Here is a 16,626-nt window from a genome sequence, read left to right as displayed (position 1 = left end):
AGCCGGCAGGATCCGAAAGTCTCACATGAAGGAAAAGATGGTGAGTGTTGCAGAGTTTGTGCTGTCAGACAGCCTGTGCAATGCACATCGTTTTTTTTTGTTGTTGTTTTTTTTTCTAAATGTTGCACATGTTCAGCTACAGAAGCCCTGAGAAGTGATTCATTTTCTATGTCTGATGTAAAAAATAATTTATTTTGTGATCATGACTGAAGGACAGGTGAAAAGAAGAGGTTTTGTGGAGATAATCTTTTTAATTTACTTTAAGCTGCCAGGATCATATTTAAAACTCCTTGTTGGTGTTTTTTGACCTCACATAACACATTGTGGCAACAAGTTCAGAATTCATACTCTAATTATGAGAAAATTTCACACAAAATGTCTAATAAATGAGGATAAAACGATGATTGATGACACTTAATATCCAAAAAGTTAAAGGTAAACTTCTTGTAATGTCATATTTTTCAGTAAAAACATTTTTTTTGCCATTATTCAACACGATATCTCAGGAACCGAAGGGAGATTGTGTCAATATTTCACATTCGATACCGAATTAGTGAGACTAAAGTCCAACTTGAAACTGTAGTGAATGTATCGATCATCAAAGATACCTGTGAAGAATCTACTTTTTAGAATTCCTAGCTTTTTGCAGCCACATCCATATTTGAACCATTATTATATTATTAATCTGGACAGACAGGGATGTAACCCAAAATCATCTATGTAAACGTGTTTCACCAGCTCTTAAGTCATAAACACACAAGAAAAAACAATTTAGTTACCCCCAAGGGGTAACTAAATTTCTCACTTGTCTCTCAGGGATTCTGTATATTTCTTTAAATATTCAGTGGGATTGAATGTGACCATGATAACTCTCTTCCCCAGCTGAGAGGAGGCAGCGAGTGGAGCCCATGTGGAGCATGGACCCGGCGCTCGCCCTCTCCATGTACGACAGTGAGGTACAGTCTCTGGCTTTCTGCTCCTTGTTTTACCACTGAGTCATATACGCTCAACTCAAGAGCATTATAAATATACAGTACAGGCCAAAAGTTTGGACACACCTTCTCATTCAATGCGTTTCCTTTATTTTCATGACTATTTACATTGTAAATTCATCAAAACTATGAATGAACACATGTGGAATTATGTACTTAACAAAAAAGTGTGAAATAACTGAAAACATGTCTTATATTCTAGTAAGCAAAGGGTGGCTACTTTGAGGAATCTAAAATACAAGACATGTTTTCAGTTATTTCACACTTTTTTGTTAAGTACATAATTCCACATGTGTTCATTCATAGTTTTGATGCCTTCAGTGAGAATCTACAATGTAAATAGTCATGGAAATAAAGAAAAACGCATTGAATGAGAAGGTGTGTCCAAACTTTTGGCCTGTACTGTACATTTACATTTAGTCATTTAGCAGACGCTTTTATCCAAAGTGACTTACAGGAAGAGTAAAAGCAAACAATCATTTTTTTAGTGAATTTCTGTATATGTTGCCAGTATATACTTTCACTTCTCTCAATGTTGAATCAATATACAGTAAGCTCTTTAATGTTGTATGTAAGTGGTCATTCAACTTGGTCATTTGTTGACCTGTGACCAGTGTTTGTGTTTCTGCAATGATTTCCTGACAGACTTCCAGTTTCTCATGTCATGAAACTTGAACAACATTCAGTCAGAAATCTTTGGCCATGTTCATATGGATATATTGAATTGACCATATGTCTTACACAAGATTGTTTTTATATTTTAGCAAAAGGAAGAAGAAGAAGAAGAGCGTGATGAAGAATTAGTAGATACTGACATCACTTGGGTCAGTCACAGCGTCCTCCAGGCTCGGGGACAACAGGACAGAAGGGACGCTGTGCCTGGTGAATATAAGCTTTTAGATGAATTACTTACTGAAATGTTTAACACAAAGTGATAATGTTGGTTTTATGTGCAGCGTTAATAGCTGCTGAAATGAGCATGTTTATGATTTATCACTTTGCAACTTTAGGACCAGGCGAGAAGGCTAACGACAGTCTGGACATGATGTTTGACACCACGGCTTATGGAGAGTACAAGTCTTATAACGGTTCACACTTAGAACAGAGCCAACCCTGTGATGATGATGATGATGATGACGACGAAGAGGACGACGATGGTAGGCATCAACATTTGGAGAAACTGTTTGTCATCGTGTAATTTTTTTTTTATTCCAAGTCTTTTTTATTGAGGTTTATGCATATGAGGTAGTGTACAAAGTACATATATTCAGAAATATAGATGATCGGCAATAATACAAATACAATATAAACATAAACATCACCTCCCCCATCCCTGCAACAACATTACTGTACCATTCGACAACCTAGTATTAATTAAACTTGTGTTCAATTTAAAAACAAAACAAAAAAAACGACAATTATAATAAGATTAAAATTCCAAATTATGATTTTCAAGTTGCCTATCAATTTAGGTATAAGTATGTCTTTGTAAGAGTATTGTGATAGAGTTTTAATGCTTTTGCAAGGATGTGATTTTGATTTTATTTATATTATGTTGTTTAGTTTTTAAAACCATTTCTTTCTTTTTATGTTTTGATGAAAAGACTTGACATGTTTGCAAGATGTAGAGCAACATGTATGTGCTGTTTTGTTTTTCTTCAAATAAAAAGTTTAATAACAAAAAAAAATCCAAATTATATATATGTATATATAAATAAATAAAAAAAATACATAATAATAAAGTAAAATAATAACAGATACATTAAAGCAAAATAGCATGATACACAGGTAAATAAGAAATCTCATTGTGTAATTTGAGCAGTATTTCTGTGTTTGACATTGACTGTCTCATCTAAACTTAACTCCATGTCCTTGTTTTGATCTACAAGAAGCAGATCCTCATGAAGACACTTTGAGCCAAAGTAACGGACGCAAACCAGGGTAAGCAACGCCGTCGTCCCGACAGTCAGAAGCTCCTGATTGCTTTTTGGGGCTCAGTGTTATAAGATTATAAGGACAAATGAGATCAGAGACATCAGCACATTCATTGGTTTTAAATCTAAAATAAAATCATGGCTTAAATCCACTCAATCATGCACCAACCAGCTATAAACTCAAACATTAGCTCACTATTTTGCAATCTCTTAAGTGTTGTATTTTAACATTGTTTTGTGTTGTCTTAATACTGTGACTTTACTCTTGCTGTTGTTCTGTTCTATTGTGTTTTAAGAGTGTGAAACTTTGTTATTGCTGTTTGAAAAGCTTGTTTGTTTGTGTTAGATTGATGTTATTTGTTCCTGCCCAGGGACTACAGATGAAATTTAGCTAGTAGCTAATTCTGGTACGGCTGAGAGCCATGCACTGTCCCTGTTAAATAAACGAAATTAAATTAAATTTCCCACAATCTTCATTTCCTGTCTTTGGATTCAGGCGTCCAACATTTGCACATGTGGCTGTTATTCGCAAGAAAGATGAGAGAAGAAAACTAAAGGGCACCACCTGCAAGGAATGTGACGTAGTAAGTTTGTATTTTTTATCCTACAGCTGACTAATACTGATATTTTCTTATCACTGGTCCTGTTGTCATGATGTTTATTTCCAACAGTATTACGCTCATCTACCAGAGGAGGAGAAGCAGAAGAAGTTGTCTGCGTGCTCAAGGCATCGCTTTCTCTATATTCCTCCGTGTACTCCGGAAAACTTCTGGGAAGTTGGATTTCCATCAACTCAAACGTGCATTGAAAGAGGTAATTAAGCAATTCTTACTTTTTATTTAACAGCAGCTACTGGCGACTAGCAAGAACTAGAAGGGACTCTGATTCTGTGTTTGGCAGCACGTGAATTAATGTGGTTGTGTTTGCATAAGCTCCACCGCCTCCAGTCGTAAATATACACTACTGGTCAAAAGTTTTAGAACACACCAACTTTTCCAGAATTTAATTGAAAATGATGCAGTTTAATGTCTCAGTGTACTCTGAAATTAATGCACATTTGCAACATTTACAATTCTTTATTGAGCATGATAGTGTTTTGAAAGTAAAAAAAAGATTCAAAATCACATTTTATGTTGGACTAAAGGACTAAAAAAAGACACAAAATGACTAAAAAAAGACACAAAAAGACTAAAAAAAGACACAAAATTAGGCAAATATTGTACTTTTTACTCCACTACATTTAGCTGACAGCTTTAGTTACTTTTCAGGTCGAAATTTAACATAAAAACTTAAAAAATTTAAAGTCATGAGACATTTTTTTTAAAGTTAAACCTCACAACAGTATATTAAGTGGTTAAAATCAGCCCCATTTAAAAAAAAAAAAATTAAAGCACGACTTGCATAAATGCATCAATACAAATAATCTAATAATATATTAGATAATACATTACAATGAGTGGGGGCGTGCTGCATAACGAGTACTTTTACTTTTGATACTTTAAGTACATTTTGATGCTGATACTTTTGTACTTTTACTTCAGTAAGTTTTGAATGCAGGATTTTTACTTGTAGTGGAGTAATTTCACAGTGTGGTATTAGTACTTTTACTTAAGTAAAGGACCTGAATACTTGTTCCACCACTGGGCGTCAGTATTAAATTAAGACTCTTTCACTACCAGTTTAAAAACTCCTTGTAGTCGCTTTAAACCCTCAGCAGCTTTGGTGAAATGGAGACATATTGTCCCGGGGGGATTCATTGACTGTCATTCTTACAATGTCTTCAGTGTTAATGCCTGCCATCATGACTATAAGCGTGAAAAATGCATAAATGCTGACATTTAATTTCCCTGTAGGGTATATTAAAGAGGAGAAGGATCCCCAGACTCGTGCTCGGAGAAGACAACCATTCAGTGCTTTATTCACCCCGAAGAAAAACCATCAGGACAGCTAAAAGTATGTTGAATCGATCCATTTACAGGAAATAATTAACAGTTTCTGAAGAGCAGCTGCATGGAGAACAATGAAGCTCTGTGTTATCAGTGACCCTGTTAACAATGTTGACCTGTTGTAGTTTAGTTTTCCACTTTCAGTTCAGTCTGTAATGTCTGTGTGCTGTATTTATATAAAGTTTGACTTGTTTGTGTTCAGTTAAGATTTTTATAGATTCTGAGTATGCTTGGAATATGTTTGGATAAATAAAAGTGACTCTATGTCTACTGAGTGATGTCAATGAGCCAAGTTATTCTTTCAACAAGAAATCTATTATTTGCTTGACCTCATAAAACTCTGCAGCTATTCGTTTATGTTGGTTAAAAAATGTACCTGTTTAAGTGAAAAATAATATAAAGTATTTTATACCTTTTTTCGGAAGAGGACATAGTTTTTTTCTGACACTACACAAAAAAAATAAAATTCCTTAAAAACAATATTGAGCGTAATGTTTCCCCAACTGTGAGGGAAAAACAATATTTTGTTTTTATAACAGAAGTTATTATGTAAATGACTGTCATTAAAGGGTTAAAATTCCATAGCTCTGAAAAATAATATATACTTTTTTGGTAACACTTTACAATAACCATCATTTATAAATGGTAAACAGATAGTTTATTAATGTTTAATCATCATTTATAAACCGTATATAGGCCATTTAGAATGGTGAATAGGAAATGTAATACGGTTGAACTATAATTTATAAATGCCAAATAGATTACTTTACCATAAACAAACATAATTATTAGTTTATTAATAGCTTTACACTCATTATAACATTTTTAACACCATATTAAGTATGTAAATTATTTCAAAATTATTCTTATACCTTTAAGAAATTGCTTGAAACCATTTGAAGATTAAATATGTATAGAATTTTGTAAATGGTTAATAATAATTGGTTTATAAACCATCTATAAACATCACTTAGATGGTTATTGTAAAGTGTTACCATTTTTTTTGTAGTTTTTCTTTTTAGCATGGATGAAAATGTACCTTAGGGACATCAAAGTAAGAGAGAATATACAGAAAGCACAATATGTAAACAAAGACTTTTATTTGGTCAGCAGATTGTCAGCGCATACATCAGAAATTACAAAAATAATGTGAAAAAATACAATAGATTTTGTAGAAAAAAATTCTTTCCGGAGTGCAAGTGGAGTGTTAATCCAGAGAGATCAGAGCTGAGAGTCTCTCTGAGAATAAAGCAGCAGAGCCTCTGCAGCATGGCTGACGGCCACACTGAAACCAGACAGGGGAATAAATCATAGAAAACCTTAATGGTTCCATAAAACTCCATAACATAAAATAGGCAGGTGATGTGCTTACCAGGTCAGAGATGGAATATTAAAGTCCATGTAGAAAATAAGCGGGGAGAGGCACATGGCAGTAATCTGGAAGAAAAGAGACATAAAATAAACTACTACTCTTGTTACTAATATATATATATATATTTTTTTTAATATATATATTATATATATATATAAAATATAATTACAATTTACTCAGTGTTTTGATTATTACTAATATATATATATATATTTTTTTTTTTAAATATATATATATATATATAAATAAAAATTATATATATATGTAGAAAATAAGCGGGGAGAGGCACATGGCAGTAATCTGGAAGAAAAGAGAGATTAAATAAACTACTACTCTTGTTACTAATATATATATATATATATATTTTTTTAAATATATATATATAAATAAAAATTATACATATACATTTATATATATATAAATGTGTATATATATATATACATTTATATTTATATATATAAAATATATATATACATTTATATATATATTATATATATATATAAAATAAATATATTTATATATATATATATATATATATATAAAATAAATATATTTATATATATATATATATATATATATATATAAAATAAATATATATATATATATATATAAAAATATATATATATATATATAAAATATAATATAATTACAATTTACTCAGTGTTTTGATTGTGTGAAGTATGATGCTATGTTGGATAAAAGTTTCTGTAAAGTGCACAGTTAAATCTATACTATTAAATATCAATTGAAAGAAAAAGTGAAAATATGACATATGATCACCTTAGACAGGAAAATCCAGACCCCGAAATGCTCGAGGGACAGTCCGCTCTTTAGTTTGACTGTTGCCAACAGCAACAGGAACCCCAGCAGAGCACTGTGAGAGGAGACTCAGGTGAGTTATAAATTATAACAGGATTATTATTATTTTTTCAATTTTCTTTAACTGGCAGGAATGGGCTTCCATAGATTTCAGCATTATAACTTATAATGCTGAAATCTGCCAGTTAAAGAAAATTGAAAAAGAAAAAAAATCCTGTAAGTCATTAAAAAACCCCTCAAAATAATGACTTAATATTGCAAAATAATGAATTGCATAAAACAATGAGAACCTTTTAAAAAAACAATCATTATTTGAGATAACAAACCTTTATTTGGAGTTTTTCAATACTTTGCAATACTAACTCATTATTTCAAAATAAGGCATTATTCTCATAAATTAAGAAATAATTTATTCTCATTACATTGGCAGAAATGAGCTTCTATAAGGAAACAAACAATGAAATACAAAAATAAGTAATAAAATAATAATATGTTTTTTTGCCAGAGGGATTTCTAACAGACATCACATGACTGATAAATGAGTGACAAATTTCAAACAAATGAAGCTAATCTGTAACACTGATTATCTTTAAAAACTGTAAATATTCACTAAACAAGCTTAATTTGGCAGTGTTTTAATTTGGACCTATTGTCTCTTATTAATGAATTTGTTCTAAATTAATTTTAGAACTAATTTTAGAAATTTAATTCTAAATTAAAAAGACAGTTTGCAGAATCAAACCATTAAATTATAGCCATTTGGATTAAATGTTTAGGAATAATTGGTCTAAAATACAATTGGCACATATGGAAATAACTCACAATAATAAAATGTGGTCTGCTCTTAAATGTACCACCTCCATTCTAGACTATTTAATGTAAAAAAAAGTGTCACTAAGAAGCCAGACTTTATAGACTGTTATAAGTTACACAGACTTTCTAACACACATCTCCTCATGTCTCCGTAGGCCTCCGCTGGTTATAAATAGATAATTCATGTTGTTGTGCACTTCTGGTGTCCCACAAGGTTACAGACAGTCTGGGCTCTGTGTCACATGACAACTGGCACCTAAAGCCTCTTCTATTTTCACTCTGTGTATTGTCTTGCTGCTTCTCAGGACCCAGACTTTACTGCCAGCGTCCAGAATAAGACGAGTCAGCAGCTCTGTTCAATATACAGCTGTCACAAACAACAACACATGTCCATTATCATATGTACAGGTTGTCATAGGGGAATTAGCAGCCAACTGTGTAAAGAATTCGACTGGAAAGTGAAGATCAGATATTTTAATACTCCCTTTATCATCTCTTCATATGTGAAAAATCCCAATGTAGCATTATGTTGGGGAAATTGTGGAAATATTGGAGACACCACACACATTTTTTGGGATTGTCCAGTAATACGAGGAATTTGGGACAATATTAAAAAGGAAATGATGGGATGCAATGTTGCCGGAAAGAGATGCCTATTCGAAAAAAAACCCACCTAGCCACAGATTATATATATCATCTACTCTGCCTGTTGTCATAATTATCAATACTTCTGACATTTTATTTCTTTGATTGTCTAAATATTCAACTATTTCTTTTTATTTATTTACAAGATTAACACTAACTTTATAACTATGTTATGTCAGAACTACTTATTTCTGTATTTAATGTATTTATTGTAATGTCTTAACACTTTTTTCTTGTATGATGCTCAGGATGTTTATTGTGATGTCTCTTACTTCAAATTCTTCAAAGGGGTTTGGTCATTTTGCGTCTTTTTAGATCATTTTGTGTCTTTTTTTTAGTCTTTTCGTGTCTTTTTTGGGTCATTTTGTTTCTTTTTTGGGTCATTTTGTGTCTTTTTTGGTCATTTTGTGTCTTTTTTGGTCTATTTGTGTCTTTGTTTGGTCATTTTTGTCATTTTGTGGTCAATTTGAGTCCCTTTTTGCTTAATTTTATGTCATTTTTTGGATATTTTGTGTCTTTTTGTGGTCAATTTGATTATTTTTGGGGTATTTTGTGTCTTTTCTGACAAATCCCAAAGTAGCAAGTTATTACTTTCCAAGGAGTCTCTGGCTTGAAGCTGACTGTTACACACTCAGGAGGTCAGAATGGGCCTTTAAACTTATAGAAAAGGACTTAGATTAAAAGTAACAATAAAATATAAAAACATATATAACGCACATAGTTGTTGTCTGCTTCATTATTTGTCCAAAATTTGTCGTATCAACTGAGTTTGTATGATCTGAACTGTGCGTGTGAGATTCTGTTCAGTGAGCGGGGGTCGCGGACAACATGCATGTTAAATTGGACGCAACGCCACTTTTGCGTCTTCTGTTCAGACCGTCACCATGGAAACGGAGCCTGAAAGACTCACCTGGCACAGCAGCCGCAGTGAAATGTGTAGGACTGGAGGGAGGGGAACTCCATGGCCCCCATGAGGTCACCTGGAGAGGACAAACATCTGTTTGCGAGGTACCTTATTGTACACACAAAATGATTAAGCCAAAAACGTGGACTTTATGTAATTTAGTTACATGTAAATTTTCCATGTAATTTTGTTACATAAGTTGAATGTAAAAGGTCAAATTAAATGCAATGTTTTTCTTTCATTTAAAAGTAATATAGATACATTAAATAACGTTAATGCGAATTTCTACATAAACCGAATGTGTAAATTTACTTAAAGTTTATGTATACTTTTACATAAACCTTATGAGTTTAAGCACCAAATTGGGGCAACAGATTACTGTTTAGGGAACACATATTCACCATTAATTAGTTGCTTATTAGCATGCAAATAAGTAACATATTGGCTCTTAATTAGTCATTATTAAGTAGTTATTAATGCCTTATTCTACATGGCCTTATTATACAACCAGTAAGACATTAACTAAGAGTTTTCCCTCAATAACCTCAGAATTATTGCTTATTAGTAGTAAGTAAGGAAGTTGTTGTATATGAGTTATAATCTTAATATGCTTTACTTTGTATGGGCTTTATGTCTCTTTAACTTTATATGTAACATTGAATAAACTCATAAGGTTTATGTAAAAGTATACATAAACTTTAAGTGAATTTACACATTAAGTTCATGTAGAAATTTGCATTAAAGTTATTTAATTTATCTATATTACTTTTAAATGAAAGAAAAACATTGCATTTAATTTGACCTTTTACATTCAACGTATGTAACAAAATTACATGAAAAATTTACATGTAATTAAATTACATAAAGTCCACGTTTTTGGCTTAATTATGATCTATTTTATTTTGGTAACTTAAAAGAATATGCAACATGTGCTGAGGGTCATTGATACCTGTTGGATGAGCTGCGACAGCCAGCAGCAGAACACTGTTCACAAAGATAGGAAAACTGAAATTAGTTACTGATTATACCTGAAGCTGCACTTTTATGATTTAATTTAAAGGGATAGAGTATGAAGTACTAATCCACATCCAGTACGCCCCCAGTTTGGAGAAAATAAAGTAAAAAGTACAAATAAATTAAACTTATAAAAGCCCTTTTACTCCACTTCTTATTTTTATTTAGAATATTTTTTTCTTACCTGAACAAGTAGTTGATGCACTGCTGTTCAAGGTCACTGCAATGAAATCAGAAAAAAAGTTTCTTGGGTGACCTGTATTTAAGTTTAATGTGTTAAGAAATACAGCATTTATTTGACTTTCAACCAAAGTGATTGGTCATTTAATGTCTTTTATTGATCATTATCTGTTTTTTTTAGTCATTTTGTGTCTTTTTTTGGTCAATTTTGTGTCTTTTTTTTGGTCATTTTGTGTCTTTTTGGTCATTTTGTATTTTTTTGGTCATTTTGTGTCTTTTTTTTAAAATCATTTTGTGGTCAATTTATGTCTTTTTTGGTCATTTTGTGTCTTTTTTTGTCATTTTTGTCTTTTTTTGGTCATTTTGTGTCTTATTGGTCATTTTGTGTCTTTTTTTGGTCAATTTTGTCTTTTTTTTGGTAATTTTGTGTCTTTTTGGTCATTTTGGGTTTTTTTGGTCATTTTGTATCTTTTGTTATCATTTTGTGGTCAATTTGTGTCTTTTTTTGTCATTTTGTTTCCTTTTTTTGGTCATTTTGTGTCTTTTTTAGTCATTTTTGTCTTTTTTTGGTCAAATGTGTTTCTTTTTTGGGCCCTTTTGTGTCTTTTCTGACAAATGTGCTTATATGTTTTTCTGCTATCATGCATTGCTGTGCTTCCACTTACCTGAAATTAGTGGACTTGTAATGAAATTGAAACACCCTGTATGCACCTGAAAAATAAAATAATCTTACACTCTCAGTTTATATTGATTCAATTATCTGTGGTGTCCCTCAGGGCTCAGAACTCGGGCCACTGTTCTTCTCTTATATAACGCTCTAACTTACCAACACAGAGCAGATGACCAACAGCCCAAAGATAACCACTGGAGTCAAACTGACAAATAAACAAACATGTACCCATGAGTAGATTGACGTGTATTCTTATGTAAAAATTGTAATATTTTAATAAATGAAATAATTCGATTTAATAAAAATGTATTATTACCTGTGGATCATGGAGGGGAAGGTTGATGGCAGAGAGCAGCATGATACTTACGCTACAAGAAGAAGAAGAATAAGTTTAGAATAATAATTTTGTTTTGCGTCTGCTGCAGCCATGTTGGATCCGTAAGAAAACTACAAAACTACAAGCTTCCGTCTGCCGAGTAGTAGGGGGGCTGTTTTTATTAAATAACAAAAATACAGTGTATTTTCTGAGTATCCCATCTCATGCAACCTTTGTGTACTTTTCTATATGAAAAATTAAAAGAAAAAATGCATTCCATTTGATCACAAATGACTGTCCTCCTGCTTGGCTGATAAATTACCTGATAAATTTCATCCATTGTGTCTTCTGTTGATAAAAAGAGAGATCACAGCACATTCAGAGTGAGATACATCATGTGTTGGGTAACACTCATAGTGTGGTGAAGGTCAGAAAGCAGCCATGGATCTGCTCCTTTGTGCTCCAGTTGAGCGTGCAGCACATAATTAAATATCTTATATATATATATATATATATATATATAGAGCAGCAGCTCCTACCTCTCTATGGACGGCCTTCAGGATGATGTAACTGACGACATGAGAGGAATTCTGAAGAGTGAAGAAAAAAGGAATGTCCTGGACAAAGAGAAAGAAAAAAAAATATATATCCAAACCTTTATGAGCAAAGCAAGGCAACAATCTACTAGAGCAGCCGTTCTCAACCTTGGGGTCGGGACCCCAATTGGGGTCGCGAGATGATTTCTGGGGGTCGCCAAATCATTTTGGAAGTCAGCTCTGTCTCCACTGTGTTAAAGTGTTCATGTGTTTTAGTCTTTTTGGTCGTTTAATGTCTTTTTTGTCAGTTTTTTTAGTCATTTTGTGTCTTTTTTTTGGTGATTTGTGTCTTTTTTGGGTCAATTTTGTGGTCATTTTGTGTCTTTTTTTGGTCATTTTGTGTCTTTTATTGGTCATTTTGTGTCTTTTTGGTCATTTTGTAATTTTTTAATCATTTTGTGGTCAATTTATGTCTTTTTGGTCAATTTCTGTCTTTTATTGGTCATTTTGTGTCTTTTTTTGGTCATTTTGTGTCTTTTTGGTCATTTTGTAATTTTTTTGTCATTTTGTGGTCAACTTATGTCTTTTTTGGTCATTTTGTTTCCTTTTTTTGGTCATTTTGTGTCTTTTTTTGTCATTTTTTTGTCATTTTGTGTCTTTTATTGGTCATTTTGTGTCTTTTAGGTCATTTTGTATTTTTTTGGTCATTTTTGTCTTTTTTTGTCATTTTTGTCTTTTTTTTGTCATTTTGTGTCTTTTTGGTCATTTTGTATTTTTTTTTTGGTCATTTTGTGTCTTTTTTAGTCTTTTTTGTCTTTTTTTGGTCATCTTGTGTCTTTTTTGGGCCCTTTTGTGTCTTTTCTGACAAATTCCTGAGTTTGTATGATCTGAACTGTGTGTGTGAGATTCTGGGGGTCATGGACAACATGCATGTTAAATTGGGGGTCGCGACTCAAAAAGGTTGAGAACTACTGTACTAGACCATTTGTAATGAGTGTAATTGTAAAGACGTACTATGCATGATAAGGCCCGGGAACCAGCGTATATGTTTCCCACAAACAGGACGGAGCCTGGCAGCCAGGACAGAGCTGCTGATCTGCAACACAACATTAGAACATATGAAGCTCTTAGTAAAACATGTGCTTATTGAATATGAATCCTATAACAGTAAATAAAAAGTACCTGCTGATGCGGCTCATTTCCACCCATCCAAACTTCCCAGAGAGTAGAAGCAAGATCGCTCCGATAAATGTCTGCCATCTGGAAAGATTCATTTTGCAGTTTTTAAAGTGTGAAATTTGTATTTCATCACTCATTTATAGGATGTGCACAGATCATATTTTAATTAGACATGTATTCCTCTCAAAACTTGGAATGGTATTAATGAACAAAATTTGATATTTAGTGTTGGATTTACATTATTTGTTTATACACACTCTGATATGATCAAGACAGGAAGAACATATAGTATTATTATAATATAAATATTATTATTATTATTATTATTATTATTATATTTATTATTAATATAGAGGTTCCATATAGCGTTTACCTTCAGCTACTCACCCTTGAAATAAAGTTGGATAGGTGAAATTTAACACTGACAGGACAAACTGGAGAAAAAAAAGATCAGAGTAAAATTCAGATCATGAGTTTATAATAACTGCATAAAACTGTCTTTTATTGGTCATTTTGTGTCTTGTTTTGGTCAATTTTGTGTCTTTTTTTGGTAATTTTGTGTCTTTTTTTGGTAATTTTGTATTTTTTTTGTTCATTTTGTGTCTTTTTTTGTCTGAAATAAAGTTGGATAGGTGAAAAAAAGATCAGAGTAAAATTCAGATCATGAGTTTATAATAACTGCATAAAACTGTGTCTTTTATTGGTAATTTTGTGTCTTTTTTTGGTCAATTTTGTGTCTTTTTTTGGTCATTTTGTATTTTTTTGGTCATTTTGTGTCTTTTTTTTATCATTTTGTGGTCAATTTATGTCTTTTTTGGTCATTTTGGGTTTTTTTTGGTCATTTTGTGTCTTTTTTTTATCATTTTGTGGTCAATTTATGTCTTTTCTGGTCATTTTGTTTCCTTTTTTGGTCATTTTGTGTCTTTTTTTTGTCTGAAATAAAGTTGGATAGGTGAAAAAAAAGATCAGAGCAAGATTCAGATCATGAGTTTATAATAACTGCATAAGACTGTCTTTTATTGGTCATTTTGTGTCTTTTTTTGGTCATTTTGTTTCCTTTTTTTGGTCATTTTGTGTCTTTTTGGTCATTTTGTATTTTTTTGGTCATTTTGTGTCTTTTTTTTATCATTTTGTGGTCAATTTATGTCTTTTTTGGTCATTTTGTTTCCTTTTTTTGGTCATTTTGTGTCTTTTTTTGTCTGAAATAAAGTTGGATAGGTGAAAAAAAAGATCAGAATAAAATTCAGATCATGAGTTTATAATAACTGCATAAAACTGTGTCTTTTTTTGGTCATTTTGTGTCTTTTTTTGGTCAATTTTGTGTCTTTTTGGTCATTTTGTATTTTTTGGTCATTTTGTGTCTTTTTTTTTATCATTTTGTGGTCAATTTATGTCTGTTTTGGTCATTTTGTTTCCTTTTTTTTGGTCATTTTGTTTCATTTTTTTGGTCATTTTGTGTCTTTTTTTGTCTGAAATAAAGTTGGATAGGTGAAAAAAAAGATCAGAGTAAAATTCAGATCATGAGTTTATAATAACTGCATAAAACTGTGTCTTTTATTGGTCATTTTGTGTCTTTTTTTGGTCAATTTTGTGTCTTTTTTTGGTCATGTTGTGTCTTATTGGTCATTTTGAACCAAGAGTAAAATTCAGATCATGAGTTTATAAAAACTGCATAAAACAGTAAACACTAAACTAGTGTGGTAACTTTTAGAACTCCATCACTGGCACCAAACTCCTTTCACAATTGTGCAAATTCAGTGTTTCCATGTGTTTGTGCAGAGGAACTGATGTGGTCCAACACAACTGTGACTGTGTTATCATTGGTGGGATTCACGCTTCAATTCTGCACAGTTCAACATCCAACAACGTGTCACTTTTACAACCTTTTCATTTCCTGCAACAGTTTTCTACCAAAATAAGGGTCGAGAATTAGTTCCAGTAGTTAGTTTTGATGTGATCAGTCACAGCAATCCGATAAGGATCTTAAATGTTGCTCACTCGTTAGTTTAAGATGCTTAAGATGAGGGTAACATTGCAATTTCCTGCATTTTTCACAGGAATAAGTCACGTTTACTCCACGGATTGAGACTTCCTGTAGTTTTCTTTTTACTTGCATGCTGCAAATTAAAACATCTACTTTGTAGATTATAAATTTAATCTATGGATGAAAGTAACATAGTTTTTTTTTCTTTAAAAAAATGTTGTTTTACTTTGAGTAAAAACTATAAACATGGTAAAACACACCGTCTCACACTCACCTTATTCGTGAAATATGATATAACAAAAATGATAATAAAAGTAATGCCAGCCAGGTGTCGTCTCCACTGCATGATGAGCTGCAGACTCACACAGCAGAGACATGATTCTCTACACAAACACTGCTACATGTCACACATATCTGTAGCTCAGAGGCATTCAGCAGAGGAAACTTCCCTCACGGTCCCCGATGACACGTCAAGACGTGTGAGACAAAGATCGTCTATTGTTTGAGAGATCAAGCACTAAACCAGGAGTCACTGAACAGAATCTCACACGCACAGTTCAGATCACCCAAAAAAAGAAACAAAATGACCAAAAGAAAGGAAACAAAATGACCAAAAAAGACATAAAATGACCCAAAAAAGAAACAAAATTACCAAAAAAAGACACAAAATGACTAAAAAAGACACAAAATGACCAAAAAATGAAACAAAATTACCCAAAAAAGACACAAAAAGACAAAAAAAAAGACACAAAATGACTAAAAAAACACAAAATGACCAAAAAAAGAAACAAAATTACCAAAAAAGACACAAAATTACCAAAAAAGACACAAAATGACCAGAAAAGACACAAAATTACCAAAAAAAGACACAAAATGACCCAAAAAAGAAACAAAATGACCCAAAAAAATACAGAATGACCAAAAAGACACAAAATGACCAAAAAAAGACACAAAATTGACCAAAAATGAAACAAAATGACCAAAAAAGACACAAAATGACCAAAAAACCCCCTCTTTTTGGTCATTTAATGTCTTTTTTTTTTTTTATCATTATCTGTTTTTTTAGTCATTTTGTGTCTTTTGGTGATTTTATGTCTTTTATTTGGTCATTTTGTTTTTTTGTGGCCATTTTGTGTCTTTTTTTTGGTCATTTGTGTCTTTTTTGGTCATTTTGTGTCTTTTATTGGTCATTTTGTGTCTTTTTAGATCATTTTGTGTCTTTTCTGGTCATTGTGTGTCTTTTTTAGTCATTTTGTGTCTTTTTAGATCATTTTGTGTCTTTTTTGGTCATTTTGTGTCTTTTATTGGTCATTTGTGTCTTT

At 31.9% G+C, this 16,626-nt stretch overlaps 3 protein-coding genes across 3 annotated transcripts in view; 2 read left to right on the top strand and 1 right to left on the bottom strand.

Annotated features, from left to right (window-relative positions):
- The window catches only part of LOC131961836 (DNA endonuclease RBBP8-like), an 8,371-nt gene extending 7,376 nt beyond the window's left edge, over nucleotides 1–995 (top strand). Inside the window, exons 11-12 of the mRNA XM_059326740.1 lie at nucleotides 1–40; nucleotides 883–995. The exon at nucleotides 1–40 is cut by the window's left edge and continues 108 nt beyond it. Of these exons, the coding sequence (XP_059182723.1) occupies nucleotides 1–40; nucleotides 883–995 (153 nt within the window). The remainder of the gene's footprint in view (nucleotides 41–882) is intronic.
- A 798-nt stretch (nucleotides 996–1,793) lies between these two features.
- LOC131962483 (DNA endonuclease RBBP8-like) lies at nucleotides 1,794–5,146 on the top strand. Its single transcript, XM_059327498.1, has 6 exons — nucleotides 1,794–1,874; nucleotides 2,003–2,149; nucleotides 2,882–2,933; nucleotides 3,423–3,510; nucleotides 3,598–3,739; nucleotides 4,780–5,146. The coding sequence occupies exons 2-6, from the start codon at nucleotides 2,035–2,037 to the stop codon at nucleotides 4,875–4,877; spliced, it is 495 nt and encodes a 164-aa protein (XP_059183481.1). The 5' UTR covers nucleotides 1,794–1,874; nucleotides 2,003–2,034; the 3' UTR covers nucleotides 4,878–5,146.
- An 809-nt stretch (nucleotides 5,147–5,955) lies between these two features.
- LOC131962478 (transmembrane protein 241) lies at nucleotides 5,956–15,751 on the bottom strand. Its single transcript, XM_059327492.1, has 15 exons — nucleotides 15,579–15,751; nucleotides 13,708–13,754; nucleotides 13,324–13,401; nucleotides 13,156–13,237; nucleotides 12,145–12,222; nucleotides 11,928–11,953; nucleotides 11,606–11,657; nucleotides 11,446–11,494; nucleotides 11,285–11,330; nucleotides 10,624–10,659; nucleotides 10,375–10,409; nucleotides 9,432–9,501; nucleotides 7,025–7,118; nucleotides 6,245–6,309; nucleotides 5,956–6,157 (listed from the first exon to the last, which is right to left on the bottom strand). Exons 1-15 carry the CDS (start codon nucleotides 15,648–15,650, stop codon nucleotides 6,094–6,096), a joined length of 894 nt encoding a protein of 297 aa, XP_059183475.1. The 5' UTR covers nucleotides 15,651–15,751; the 3' UTR covers nucleotides 5,956–6,093.
- Between the last annotated feature and the right edge of the window lie 875 nt (nucleotides 15,752–16,626).

The sequence above is a fragment of the Centropristis striata genome, chromosome 23, assembly GCF_030273125.1.
Source record: "Centropristis striata isolate RG_2023a ecotype Rhode Island chromosome 23, C.striata_1.0, whole genome shotgun sequence".
NCBI lineage: Eukaryota > Metazoa > Chordata > Actinopteri > Perciformes > Serranidae > Centropristis > Centropristis striata.
This window is presented reverse-complemented; position numbering and strand designations above follow the sequence as displayed.